Source organism: Trachinotus anak, unplaced genomic scaffold, assembly GCF_046630095.1.
Source record: "Trachinotus anak isolate AG129_WGS33_773 ecotype Australia unplaced genomic scaffold, CSIRO_AGI_Tana_v1 ptg000011l, whole genome shotgun sequence".
In the NCBI taxonomy this organism is placed as follows: Eukaryota; Metazoa; Chordata; class Actinopteri; order Carangiformes; family Carangidae; genus Trachinotus; species Trachinotus anak.
This window is the reverse complement of record NW_027273862.1, coordinates 1107767-1122728: the sequence shown is the minus strand read 5'-3', so window position 1 is coordinate 1122728 and position 14962 is coordinate 1107767. Positions and strand designations below refer to the sequence as shown.

The 14962-nt window shown below is 43.1% G+C and overlaps 1 protein-coding gene across 4 annotated transcripts in view; it reads right to left on the bottom strand.

Moving 5' to 3' along the window:
- Positions 1 to 1391: 1391 nt before the first annotated feature.
- Positions 1392 to 14962, bottom strand: part of lrrk1 (leucine-rich repeat kinase 1) — an 81956-nt gene continuing 68385 nt past the window's right edge. For all 4 annotated transcript variants that reach the window (XM_071488373.1, XM_071488371.1, XM_071488374.1 and 1 more), the window contains 8 exons: positions 14266 to 14417; positions 13429 to 13546; positions 12740 to 12856; positions 11344 to 11541; positions 10985 to 11199; positions 8360 to 8803; positions 7103 to 7204; positions 1392 to 3861 (listed from right to left, as the gene is read on the bottom strand). In XM_071488373.1, coding sequence (XP_071344474.1) covers positions 3684 to 3861; positions 7103 to 7204; positions 8360 to 8803; positions 10985 to 11199; positions 11344 to 11541; positions 12740 to 12856; positions 13429 to 13546; positions 14266 to 14417 — 1524 coding nt within the window. In that variant the 3' untranslated portion in view covers positions 1392 to 3683. The remainder of the gene's footprint in view (positions 3862 to 7102; positions 7205 to 8359; positions 8804 to 10984; positions 11200 to 11343; positions 11542 to 12739; positions 12857 to 13428; positions 13547 to 14265; positions 14418 to 14962) is intronic.

Sequence of the window (14962 nt, the reverse complement as noted above, 5' to 3'; positions counted from 1 at the left end):
CGTCTCACTCACTGAGCTGAATCATGTCTGAACAGTGTTTATTCCTCATGGTCCCCGGCTTCCAGAACAGGAAGTGCTGTCACTTTGACAAACTCTGTTTATAATAGTTGATATTTTAAAAGTTTCCTTGTTGAATATTTGGGAGGAGCGCTGGTTTTTAAAGACCTAGGCCTTTTTAACTGAGCCACAGGTTGGTATTACTCTTGGGCCTGATTCTGGCAGCCCGAGCGCAGCAGCACCGGTGAGTCTCTACACTCTGCTCTCATATGGGCCAGCTTAACATTTTAAGTTTATCGCGGAAGTCTGTTTAACAATGGGGAACTTAAGGGTGTGCATTTGTGTTCATGTGGCTTTGTTGTGTAACCATGTGAGGGATTAGGCCATCGATTAGCTTGTGCTAACTCCTGGTTTCATTGGCTGTTAGCTCAGAGAAAAGAAAGGCCTCCATATGAACGAATCACTGCAAATGAAACACATTCACTAGTGTTTACTGTATGTTTGCTCGTAAGAAATTGTCAGATTGTTTCAGAAGGTGATTGAGTTCGTTCACCCAAAAGATTTGCTCTTTTGAACGACTCATTTGTTAACAACATGACACTTCAGACAACACATGGTGATAGAAAAAGAACATGATGCTCAGTAGGGCACAGTTGGAAAAAATGAATCAATATTTCAGTCGATATTTATCCAACTACTCAAGGCAGTGCTGGAAGGTGTATTAGCAACTTACAACAATGGGACATTGCTACAGTGCTTGCAGAGGGGGATTTAGCCGCAATGAGAAGTCAGCCTTCAGCATGAATGTGTGATTCATGCTAAAGAACATGCAACTTAATAGTCATACATGTTTGATATCAAGGCCCTGTTGATTTTGAAAAGGTTCCATCTCAGCTCAGTGTCGTCTGTTTGAGGCAGATTAGAAGATTGGTTTTGATCAAGTCTATTGACCAGTAACCAGCGTCTGGGGCTCAGTTTGTGTTGTATGCAGAGATTCTAAATACTCTGTGTACAGTCTAGTATCAACACTTAATCTATGAGACACAACACTACCACCAACACATTTCTGCCACTGTGGCCCCTGGATTTACTACTGTTGTTGCATCTTTCCAGACTTTTTTCCAGACATTATTTTATCATCAGCTGAGACACACACTCTATCATACAACCTGTCACATCAACAAGCGGTTCTTCCAGTCAGCCAGCAGAAAGCACGACGCCTCCTCTTGTGTCCCTCGTGCTGAGCAGGAGCCTCGTTATCAACTTCCTCCTCCCATCTGTCATCGTCACCTCATCACAGGAGGCGTCTGTGCCTCTATCCAACGGTGAACAGCGCATGAAGGGTTTGTGAGGAGAGAATTGAAGTTTCATTCTGTCTAGATGACTCAGAAAACTTTCACAAATTATAAGAAGTTTATTCAGAACCATATTGTACAGTGATTAGGTACACAACAACCTCTATTGCAATAAACTTCCATTATACATCCTGATAAATAAATAAGCTCTGCCTTATGGACTATATACACGTCTTTACTGGCCACTGATGAACTGTAAACGTGCTCGTCTGAGTCAACAAAACTGTTTGTCTGGAAGCAAAAAGTTTTAAATCTGTAAAACCATGTGGGGAGTAATGAGCTCCCACACTGGTTTCATCCTGTCATCCTGTTGTCAGTGGAGCTCAGTAATTTTATTCCTGCATGAATCTTTAATCTGTCGTATAAAAATGACTTTGGAAATGACAAACAGACTTCATCTGATAAAATAAGCATTAGCTCCATGTGATTCAGCATTTCATTCGCTTAGGTTCATTAATTCCTCACATCGTTTGCTGCCACAGCAGAAATTATTGATATGATTTTCTGAGAAACATTTGATCTGTCAAATTGGTAGAATCTTTGGTGGTGATCCGGATGTTTTGGACCGAACAGCTGAATGAAATGTCCTGTGTGAACACAAACGTGGTGGATAAAATTGTATCTCGTGAGGTAACACGAGTCCTGTGTGAACAGACCAGGGAGCAAGGAAGCAGGAGCAAATGCATTTACACACGTATGACGCATTTTAAAGGTCTTTTACAGCTCAACCCACACAGAGCTGGGGACTTTCCCTCCTCCTGAAGATAAACCCTGTTCCAGTAACATCTGTAACTGAGTGGGTTTAATTCAGATAAGATTAGCTCTGAAGCTGAAAAATGTTCCTGGTGTTTCCTGTCAACTGACTGCACTGGACTGGTATCTACAACTGTCATTTTAACCAAAAATCACTTTGTTGTTCAACAGCAACAACACTCCCATGATACGCTACTGACACACAGTCAAAGCCTCATGGATCCTGAATTAAATTCACTTTGTGAAGGTTCTGGTCCCACTGACTGTCCTGACTTATTTGCTGACACTTACTGGTAGTAACATATATTCTAATAAAACAGGTCACACAGTTCAGTTTAAAATTACACATGTACTGGGGTTAGCCAACACTCCTTGGATAATCTGTCTAAAATACAACAGGATCAGAACAACCGGTGCATCTGGTGACAGCCCGGCCAGACTGACTGCAGCTGGGGGGAACGTGGTTCTGCTGAACTAACATTATGTAAAATGTGCATATGCACCAGCCTCTGTCTCCTGCATCATGTCCAGTATGTGCTGCTTCATCTCCTGTGAACTGTGAATCCTCTGTGCATGTGAGGGTAATGTGAATCCCCATGAACACGTTTCATGTTTTATGTTTTCCTCATGAAAATGACGCTGGAGGAACAGAGGCAGGTGAGGAACACAGTGCAGTCTGAGCTTTGTTTAAAAGAAAGTGTTTTATCTGCAAAGACCTGCCAACAGCACTGTGTTTGAATGGCAAACGCTGGGAACAACTGGTCTGTTGCATAATGTTGCACAGAACACAGATGTTAGTTTGTTGCTTACAGGCAACTCTGGTAACAGTGGGAGCTGCGGCTGGCATGCAGATTCATATGGCACAGTTCAGCCACTAAAATGCACTGGAAGAGAGGGGAACACTGTGTTCTGAGTGTGTGAGAGAGCGTTAATGTCACTGCCATCCGCACATCTACTATCTGCTGTCTGTTTCTGCAACACAGCTGTTTACCACCAGCTTAACTCCAACATCAATTCACGTAAAAACAGTCAGATCAACTTGTCCCTTCAGAACGTCCCCGTCCTCCACAAGGGAATACAGTTGGTCTAGTTAACTGAAGGAAGACTGAAATAGACAAAGAATAAACAATAGACTGCAGCAGCTGGGACCAGACTCAGTCCACCACATCTTGAACTGGATCCACCGACGGCTGCCAGTAGCCAAATATGGCATATAGCACTCAATATGAAAATGCAATTAAGCCCTCTGCGCAGAAGTAAAGTCACTTCCTAAAGTTTCGTTCTGGCAACCTCCATCTGTGACTCAGCTTCGTGGCTTTTCATGTCTGTGGGGAGATTACTGATTTTTCAGGTCTTAACATATTATTGGTGCTGAGGTATGTAGCGAGGGGATATAACCACTGTGCACAGCTTGAGGCTCAGTCCTTATGGCCGACCTCCTCCCCCTCATACATTGCCCTGATGTCAGCATTTGGCCACCCCCTGCTCCGAACACTGGCAGTCTGTCGGTGTGTATTCCCCTTAGCTCGCCCTCCGTACAGAGCTGCGATTCTGCGCCTCGCTGTCGCAGCACAACAGCTACCTTCTTTTCCTCATGCTGGTCTCCAAGCGGCCCAGTTCCTCGTAGGACTGGTAGAAGACTTCCAGCTCGCGGCAGCCCCAGCCCCTCCAGACACACAGGCACCACTGCATGTTTTCCTTATGAAAGCCACATACAACTGTGTCCTTTGCCACTAGTGCTGCCTCCTCCAGGATCCTGAGAGAAAAGGAGAGAGGAGGGAGGGAGTGAGGGAAACAAGGAGATCGATTTGTGAGGGAAAGAGGGATGCAGAGCGGAGAGGGAGCTAAAGTTGGTGGGACATCTCTGTGCACTGTAATTATCTTTTCCTGGAAGCTGGTGGGCAGTTCTAGGAAGCAGCTCCATGAAGAGCCACTAGGATACTGAATATACTGTTAGCACAGAGGTTACTGTTTGTTTAAGAGCTGCTAAAGAAAAATCCTGCACTTCAACTGGACAAAAAAAAAAGTCTGACGTTAAAGAATGAGACAAAGCGATCTACTTTTGAACTCTAAGTCTAATTTATGAAGCCTGTGACACAAAGCATTGTGGGAGGAAGGAGGGCTTCTGGTGACCCTGAGCTCAAACACCCATGTATCATGCAGAACAACCCTGAATTATGTTCTTCCATTGTTGTTTCATCTTTCTGAGGTGCATCATTATCCTCTGCTGGTGTTCACCTTCTGTGATGAACAGCCTCAGGATCACAGGTACAGGCTGGTGAGGCTGCGCTGTACGAGGGTTCGAGCCCACACATGGACCAACTGACACATTAAACATCAACTCGGGGTTTAAACATCATGTTTACACAGGAGTGAAACTTCTGCAGCAGTTTTATGCCCTTCATCATTACAGCTGAAGAACAACAGCAGCAGCTCTGTGCTGGAAATGACAGCCTGCAGGCCTGATGACCCCTCCCTTGACCTCAGCTATGACCTCCCAACGTGTTGCCTACGTTACAGGTGCACCATGTAATAACTGCTTATTAAGGACCCTATTCTAGGTGGCTCTTTTATTGCCTGTTGCTAAAAGGCCAGGCCTCTTTGTTGCAGCTCACACAGAAGTCCTTTCTGTCGGAGCAGCTGCTGGCGTCTTTACAGAAATAATTACAGACTCAGCGAAGCGCCATAAGTACATGATGAAGGATCTTGCTGCGCTTTATTGAGGCTGCATCAGTGGATTCACATGTAGCTCTTTTGCCGCTTCAGGCAAAAAACTGGCCCCATGCAGGTGGAGGAAAAAGACCCTTTCATGTTAGAAAGAACTTATTTCTGGAGCAGTTCAAAATAAGATGAAGCCAATTTAAAACTAAACACAGAAAGTTCTTAAATGAGAAGTGGACAGAGGAGAAAAATCTATTCTTAATGTATTAAAGCAGAAGACAAATCACAGAACATTACATTACATTATAAATATAATGAGTTAAAACCAATAAGCAGATGACCTGTACAGTCTACACTGAGACAGTTTTATCTGCATGGTACAGGCCTGGATGTTTCCCGTATGCAGACTGAACGATTATAATTATCATCATTATTAGATAATGTGTTTTTTAATATGAGGTGAACGGTGGCTAGAAAGTTCAAACCCTCCCCTTCAAGACTGACATGTGATTCTTTAACGGATCACATTGAACCTCTCTCCTCTGTCATTAGATCCATTTCACACAGTTTGACATTAATGTGCACGTGTCTCTACTGCTTTCATCGCTAAAACTTCATGTGACACTTCAACTGCTTTCAGCGATTTTTCCTTCAGCTGAATCTTATTTTGACAATAACCAACTGCTTTGCCTTGTGAAAATGCTGTGTTCACACACACAGTTGGAAGGTAGTAGGCGGTCTGTGTTGTACTGTTTGTTTCCTGAGTACAGAATCACTATTTTTAGCCGTCTTTTTATGCAGTACCATGAGAGTCACACACATTTTTAAACAAACGCTCCTCCTCGCCATCCAAGGAAGAGATAAGTGGCAGTGTGGCTTTCTGTGCTCACTGTGGTCCTTGTGTTTGTGAACAATGCTGCAGTAACCTGTGAAAACTCCACAGAGGTGTTGTCCTGTTCAGCTATCTGAGGCTAATGCTAATGCCGAACTAGCATCTCTAAGCAGCTGCTTGGTGAACGCACACAGCAAAGAGCAGCGCTGTAGCTTCAGTGCTAATGTGGACAAACAGTGCTCTGATTTAACATGCAAGTTCAGCAAAAAGTCACCAGCTACCTTGTCCTTTTTTTTTTTTTTGTCCACTTATCATCAGGTGATGTGCATTTCATCTGGAATGAGTGTAGTAGTGGCCGTAGCGACCCCTAGGGGTGGAGCTTTGTGTCATACATGGGGAGTGGCTAACCAAACAGGAGTGGACGACGCTGCAGTTAGGGTTGGGACTGTATATAAACCTGGACTACGGGTCTGAAAAGTGAAGCCAATCTCTGCCTTAAACCTGAATTCTATCTAATGACCTTCAGGGGGCGACTCCACTGGTGGTAAACACAAGTCTGATTGTACTGAAGTCTATGTGAAAATGTCTCTACTTCTCACTTGATTTATTACCTAAGTAAACATTTTCCTGTTTATATTCACGTGTTATTTTAGTATATGCTCTGCAGCCACAGGTCCTCTCTGCACTGCCCCTGTGGATCACAGATTGCTGTGTGCTCTGGCTGACGATGAGCTTTTAGCCATGATAGAAGTTCTCTGGTTTGGAGGCTGAAGCAAACTGTTTCTCGATCCTGTCTCGCTGTCATTTTTATCTCAGGGTTCATTTTATCTCAGATTGGCCCAGAGTACCTTTTCAGAGAGCTGCAGCCACTTTGTGTTTGATTCATCTCTGTGACATTTCATCGAGTATCAAAGACACCCGCAGCCCCCACTGAACATGGTGATCCTGTATCTCCTCCACAGTGCAGAGGCCACTGAGAGCCCTGAAACTGTTATGTTTTATTAACATGGAGCGCTCTCCTCATACCAAATACTGCTGGGAACTTTAGCCCAGAGACATGATGCCACAAACACCCTCGAGGTTTGACTGATTCATCAGGATATCTTTGTTTTTCATGTTGTTTTTCCAGCTCTTTTATGCTGTTTTAAAAATAGCTGATGCAAGTGTTGGAAATCAATGTTGTAAAATGCACAGTGAATAGTGAATCTCTCACATTAAGGTTTCACAAAAAAAAAAATTCTGCACCTTGCAAGTCTAATATAGATCAGTTAAATTAATAAATAAAAAATGTTTTGAGGGAAAAAGATGAGAAAAAAAACCCCAAAAACTTAACAGACGAATCAAGACACAAATATTGCAAATTCATTTAAATACAGATACAAATATTTGGCTCATGAATCCGTAAGTGATGTAATTCATCATTATAGATTCAAGAATGTGCTGCAAAAACAAACAGAGAGTAATGTCATTGATGAGCACTGCTCTTAAATGGAAATGAACTCACCCTAAAGAGGAACATCCAGGTGGACTGAGGACAGCGATGACACGCCCCCTCAGCTGATCGCCGTGTGACTGCATCTCGATGATCATCACATCACCTCCACGCCTGCCAGACGACAGAACCGTACATGATGAGCATAAATAAGCTCTTTTCATTGCACATGAGCAACAGTGTGTTATGGTGTGAAGGTAAGTGAAGGTATGTGAATCACTAAACTTAAAACAGGTGGACCTCTCTGACCCAATACTGAACTACTGTAAATGAATGAGGTAAACTCAAACTACAATGAGCATCAACACTGATCTTAATTTAACAATCAATGTCAACAATAACTAACAATTAATTTACAAACATTACCTTTGCCAAAAATGTATATGTTATAACACATTTCTCAATGTGTACATTCGTACAAATAAAACAGCTACATTAGGAAAGTACTGTCAGCCTGACCCTGTTTGTGATAATTAAGTCACAGCTTGGGACACAGCCTTGACTTCCTATTCACAGTGTTTATTGCTCTCGATAACGTGGTGCTACAGATGCTTCCTGGCACAAGCTGATACATTCTTCAAGTTTTATTGGTGCAAGAACTTTGTATGATTGTATGTAGATCAGCTTTCACAGCAGAGTTTGTAAGATTGTTTTTATTTTACTTTCTTTTATTTTACTGATTTATATTAGGGCTGAACAAATAATTTAAATATTATTAACATCACAATATGGCCAAGTGAAATATCCAAATTGCAGGGGCTGCAATTTGCATTTTTGCAATTGCAAAACAGTGCAAAACAGACCATACATGAAGCGTTATGGTGCTACAGGGTTGTCCCTACCTACAGGTCATATTCTCCAGACGTAACAGAACATGTTTATTTGGTACAGGACACAACAAAAATGACACCATCATCATTTTTCTATTTTTTTTTCTGTTTTTTTCAAAATGACTCATATCACAATATCTGTCAAAATAATCACAATATGATTTTTTTTGTTCAGCCCTAATTTATGTATATTCATTTATAATATTTTTTCAGTATGTTCTGTGCATTTACTTCACACACCCTGCATGTATCATTTACTGTCACTCAGACACAGTCACATGAAAACTACATTACACTTGTAGATCTGAGTTTTCATACTTTTATTTGCTCCATCTCTGTTTACACTACATCATGTTCATATTCACCTCCTGCTACAACAGTAACTCAGTACCTCTGTGTTTGAGCTGGTTTCTGTTTGTGGTGTTTAGGTGTTGTCTACCTGGGGATCCACAGAGTCCCATTCACTGGCAGCACCTTGAAGGCTTGAAGCTGAGGCACTGTGGAGTTCGCAGTCTCTGCAGAGTCCAGATCAGGACCGGTGGATGCCTGCTGGTCCTGGTCGCTGCTCGGGCCGTCCCGGTCTGCTGGCAGAGGCACAGTGCTGTGGGAGGCTAACGAGCTGAGGTCGGCGGTGCTGGAACAGACCGACCCCAGAGGCTCCAGGGAGCAGTTGGATGAAATGGAGCAGTAGTCTGTCAGTGAGTCCTGGTGCTGGATGATCTGAGTTCCTGCCTCCTCACTGTAGATCAGTGTCACTTCTCCATTAGCCCATTCCAGCTTCTTGTCTTGGTCTGTGGTCTTGAGGTCAGTGGCTGTCACTGTGGTAACTGCTGAAGGACGCTGCACAGTGAAGATGTCTCGTAGAGGACTGACGTCTCTGCAGCTGAAACCAGAACATGAACTCAGACATAGAAACAGCAACTGAGACTTAAACCAGCAGCTTTTTTCTTCTGCTCAGCTGTTAAAGAGCAGCTGTGAGTGTCAGCTGTATCATATCATTAATGTCAGAGCACAGCTTTTGATTTAGCATTAGCATTAGCCAACCTGAAGTAACACGGGTATCATGTTGCTTCAAATCGTCATGAGGAAGGTCAGAGATGGTTCTGCTTTTTAAAGGATTAGTTTGGGGAAGGCTGCGGTCGAAAAGTCTAAATAATTTCCTTTCCTCACCACTTTTCCTTGATCTCGATGGAAAACGTCATGAAGTCCAGTAAAGAAGTGAAGGAGAATTCATAAGGACTTAGGAAAAGACAACCGCGGTGCGGAGAGAATCCAACTGAACTTACACTGGGCTTTTCTTTTTAAACTTTATTTATAACACATGAATAATAAATCCCCCTTTCCTAACCACTGAAACTAAGCAAACAGGATTTAAACGGAGAACTAAGATAATACGAAAGGAATACACACGTAGACAAAGTTGAGCCATTAAAATAATAATTCAATAAAAACAAGGAACTGAGTAAGAGGTCAGAATAAATTATATTTGGACATAAGTATACAGAGTTTCCTGGCATGGGCACTATTGACATTTTTATAGCCTACATTTGTTAAATAGAGAAAATGGGAGTGGACTTTGGTGAAATGACATTTAGGTATATAGTGTTTTTTTTAATAAATACTTCATGACGACTCCTAACTGGAGAGCTCTGTCTCTTCTTCATTTATTTTATTAATTCATTTATTTATTTTGGGTCTGCCATGCTGAAACTATAATGGTAATTTTAAATATTGCTGCAGCAAGTAATTGTGGGACAGCATTTTCTCCTTTCTTTTCGTAAAGGAAGGTTCAGTGTTTTATACACTAAAGGAGATAAGACAATTGGATCAGCTCTTATCATGTCCGCCACTTAGACACTTTCAGGTCATTTCACTCAAGAACCTTCCTAAGAAAAACGACTTCTCGACCACAGTCTAAGCTTCATCTCATCTCAGGCTGAGTCATTGGTACAGTCAATCTGTCAGACTGAAACATTGTGTTCCTACCCCATAGGTTCCTATGTCCTGCTGCACTGTGAAGTGAACATACGTACAGACAATAGATAAATGAAATTTATAAACTAGAATTACCGCCTTCCGCGACTAGGTTCCGGTTACATCCCTGTTTATCCAGAGTCATATAAAATATTAACCATTTTTGTCATAATTGCTGAGTGAAGTCTTGAGTAAGGGCTAAAAAGGGTTTTGTGACCTTGACCTTTAACCACCAAAATTGAATCAGTTTGTCCTTGAGACCAAGTGGACATTTGTACCAAATTTGAATGAGTAGCTTCAAGACGTTACTGAGATATTGTGTTCACATTGGCCAAGGTTGAGTTTGCGAGGCTGTTTGAACACAGGCAGGCCTGAGCCTTCTTTGTGGCCCTGTTCAGACCCGGCGTTAACATGCATCTCAGGTGATCCCATCACAGGTACACAGCTCTGATAAGTAGAAGGTCAGGAGTGATTGCACCCAAGAGGCATTCAGGAAACACGTTTATTTGCATACAGAGTGGGGAAAAGTTGTCACTGGATGTGTGACATGTGGAAACGCATGTTAATGCCAGGTCTGAGCAGAGCCTATGAAAACATGAAAACACCTCTCAGTTGCTTCCTGGAGTCTCGATGATAAGACAGGAAGTTACTGCCCTGAGCCAAGAAAAGGTCTGGGACATACTCATCTGTAAAACCACAAGGTGACACTTTTACACATTAGACTGATGAACAGAATCATCAGTGTTTACAGGCAGCCCCCAAATGTACTGAGTGGACCAGGTCAGAGTATAACAAAGAACCTGTCAGTGGACAAACTACTCTGTGTGAAGGTAATACTGTATCTTTGTTATTTCTGCACTGACAGTCTTATCAATGAGCTCACATGAACAGTACATATCTGTGATATTCCAGAGTCGGTCAGTAATACCAGCAGAAGCGAGTCTATTGATTCGCTGACAGGAAGTCAAAGTATCGATTCATTTCATCTGATCTTTAACACAAGCAGATGTCTACCTCTTTGTGTGTTTGTCATGTGATGTGTACATGATGACCCCCCTGTGGCCGTCCTGAACCTTAAAGATCCACTCACCAGTACTTGGCACAGAGCTCATAGGAGGCAGCGTGGTACAGCAGCAGGGTGTTGATGTGGTCGTCCAGGGTCCAGACAGCCTCCTCTCCCCACAGACTGAAGCTGGTTGCCATGGATATGATGGAAGATGGCGGGCTGTAGGGCTCCAACCGTCGAACTGCCTGAAGGCTCAGACAGTCAATGACCAGCACACCCGGACCATTGGAGAACCATAACTGATGAACAGGGACAGCACAGTGAGGGGGTGGGGGGGTGTTAACATGATGTCAAGACATTGGTTTGACCTGAGGAGTCAATGCCGTCCTTTTATTCAGCATCTTCCTCAGTGAATTATCAAACGTAACTGATTATTTGCTCACCTGGGAGCCACTGCTGACCAGAGCCATGCTCCTCACTGGGTAGGGTCTCTGCCTGGGATCCGAGTCCTTCAGACCAAACACCGTTTTGTTGAGGGTGTGTGAACACAGGTAGGTCTCCCCCTCCAGAGGAAGGTCCTCCACCAGGCTGTACACTGCCACCAGGCCGTCAGACATCCCCGCAAACACTCTGGCCAGGCTCTGAACGGGTGAGGAAGAGATCATGTGCTTACATTTCACTCATCAGCTCACACTCTAAGACTCTTGCAATGAAAAGTTTTGTGTCTCTTTGTCTAAATGTTGTTGCAGATGTGTTATAAACCTTCTCAGCCAGAAAAGTAGCTCCTGACTGCCTGAGTCAGGAAAAACCCAGTAACACAAACTGCACAAACTTCACAAGCCTTGTTTTATGCAAAAACAAGTAGTTTGAAGTTGTGTTCATTTTAGAACAAAATGCCCAGTTTATGTTTCCCTCAACAGTGTTTCCCTGCTGAGACACAGTGGAGGGATCTGTCCCAGTACTTGCATTGTCAGGAAAAAACACCTGCAATAAACCTACATGCAGCAAATAGGGCAAATTTACGGGGGTCCTGAGAGCTCAACACACTGCTACTAAAGAAAACACAGACAAGCAGACAAAACACAAAGAAATTCAGAAAACATCTTCATCAATTTGACAACACATGTACTGCAAATACACACAACACGAAATCAAAGTATTTCCAGGAGACACAAAACAGTGATGAACCTGGCTGTTGTAAGGTAAAAGCATTGAAAAATAAGTGCACATGGGTGTATTATGATACAATATGTATATATAATACACGTTTTACATGTATCATAATATGCAAGTGCAAGTCCATGCAGGTGTGTCCCTGTCAGGTTCAAAGTCTTTTATATATTTACATCACCTTTGATGATTTTCCTTCATTTCATATTTTCCCTCATTTACATCATTTGAAGTTCAGTTTCCACTTTAAACTATTGCCTGTTTTACTGTGACATGTCAATTTCCCCTTATTACACTGTAATGTGAAACTCCCTGTGTGATACATATGTATCATCCAGTACCAGTCTCAAGATATTATCTGATGATAAGAACTGGTTTTATTTCTGGTGGGCTCATTAAGATGTACAGTTCAGTCTCAAAAGGTAACGAGGGCAAAGCATTTATATACAGACTGGTAGCAGGTCAGAGGTCAGAGTTCAGAGGTCAGAGGGGGAGCAGCAGCACAGACCACATTAACTCTCACGGTCGTTCTAACTGCTGTGAGATGTTTAGGGGCAGTTCTGACTGACAGGTTAACTTGTCAAACCTGTGGCCTACACAGTGATGAATGACAACACAGGTGTGTGTGTATGTGTGTGTATGTGTGTGTGTGTGGACACGTGAACTGACCTGTTCTATTGCTGGAACAGGGAAGAGGCAGGTGATGACAGCTGGACAGGAGAGCGCTTTCTGGGGTTGACTGAGAGGACACATGTCCTTCAGACTGTAGATGAACACCTCCTGCTCCTGTCAGACAAACACATTACACACAAAGAAATTAACAAGAGTGAACGCAGCACGAAGGAATAACTCTCTGAAGGTATTTTTTATTTGCAGATTCAGAAATCTGTTGTTAATCTGTGGTTACAGTGGTGAAGCTGTTACACGATCTGAAGTGACGACTGTCACAGTCTCAAACTCGCTGCAGCACCAGGTTCTTCTCTCTTTAAATATCAGATGACTTAACCAACAGGTGGTGTTCAATTGCAAACACTGCTCCAGTGAATTAGAGCATGACAAAGCTTAACTGTCTCCATGTGATTTTAATGTTTTCTCATCCCTGAACACTGTCCTGATGTTTGTGGATACAAACAAAATCTCTGCCTTATTTATAGACAATTAGAAAAATACAGTCTCAATTGTTTCTATGAATTCTGTACATTTCCTGGGAGGTGCATTAAATGTGGTCCCTGCCACGGAGGATACTCTGGTCCATTTTAACTTTGAGAAGAAGAACTGTTTTATCTAAATAGGAATCAAATAGGGATAAAGGTCGCTGGGTGGTGTTGGCTGGGTGGTGTTGGCTGGGTGGTGCGTACCTCAGTGGCCACCCACAGAGTGTTACACATCTTCATCTGACAGCTGATCCTGCTGCCTGGACACGACATCCTCTTCACCTCCACCTGGCCCTTCTCCACATTCACCACACTGTAGTTCCTGTTCAACACACACAGCAAAGACAGATGACTCCATCCCCACACATAATAGAGGTGGGGCAAATTATCTATACAGGAATATATTGTATTATTTCCTCATGTAATACATTATTGATATACTGGCACCAAATATCAATATTTTTGTGCCGCGCATCAAATGAACGACGGTAAACTCTCAGTGAAGAAGAAGACACTTACAGAGGGAATATGGAGGACGCCGAGGACAGACCTCAGCTTTTACAACGCTCATGGCACAAATAAAATCGATAAAGACTACAGAACATTAACCCTCCACAAACGCGCACGCACGCGCATGCACACACACGCACACACACACACACACAAATACACTTTAAGTACTCAGTGCTGTGTCAGCAGTCAGGCTCTATTTCCTCCAGTGGAGAGAGCAGGTGGTGTTAAAGAGGCTCTAAACTACAGCTCTATGCACGCCACAATACAGTGAATATTTTTTTTAATGTATCAAACATCACAGAAATACACAAAGTATCATGACACCATCGTTATCGTGAGAAATGTGTTGTGAATTACTCTGTGAGGCCGACCACCACATATTAACACTTGTTGAAATGTGTGAGAAGCCTTCAGTAGGACAGATCTGTGAATGGAGAGAAGCTCCAGAATGTTTGGCTAAAAAGATAAAGACTTGACAAATGAAAACATCATTATCTTATGTTATCAGACTGAAGAGTGGAAACCAACCTGTCGTCCTTGTCTCCGCTCCAGAACACAGCGCTGTATCCCTGCAGCTGGGACAGGAAGAGCTGCGAGTGGCTGTCACAGGACAATATGTACCTGAGGCAGGGGAAGCTGGGCTCCTGCATCTGCCTCACACACTGCATGGCCACCGGCCTCTGCGTGCACATGCACACACGCACACACACACGCACACGCACACACGCACACACGCACACACACACACACGCACACACACACACACACACACACACACACACACACACACACACGCACGCACACACGCACACACGCACACACACACACACACACACACAGACAGTAGTAGGCAACTTTGATCTGATGTTCTAGTTGACAAAACAGAGACATTATTGCACCACACTAACCTCTGGCCAGCAGTTAGTACGATTACATTTCTGTTATGTAATACAACTGTAACACAGTGTAGGTCAGCTCTGGCTGTTACTTAATGTCCAATTTATATTTCTGTAATTCTCTCTGGACTGGTGCTAAAGCTGTTGTCCTGGAGGCTGCAGACAGACATGCTCCCTCCCTGTATTGCAAGTAGCTTTTTTTTCCTGCCAGCAAAGAGCAAAATGTGTTTTCAGTGATACAATCAAATGGACAGCTCTAAGTACGTCAGGCACACCTGGCATTGAGCCCCTGCCCCCCCCACTGAGAAAGTGAGAGAGAGGGAGCAGGA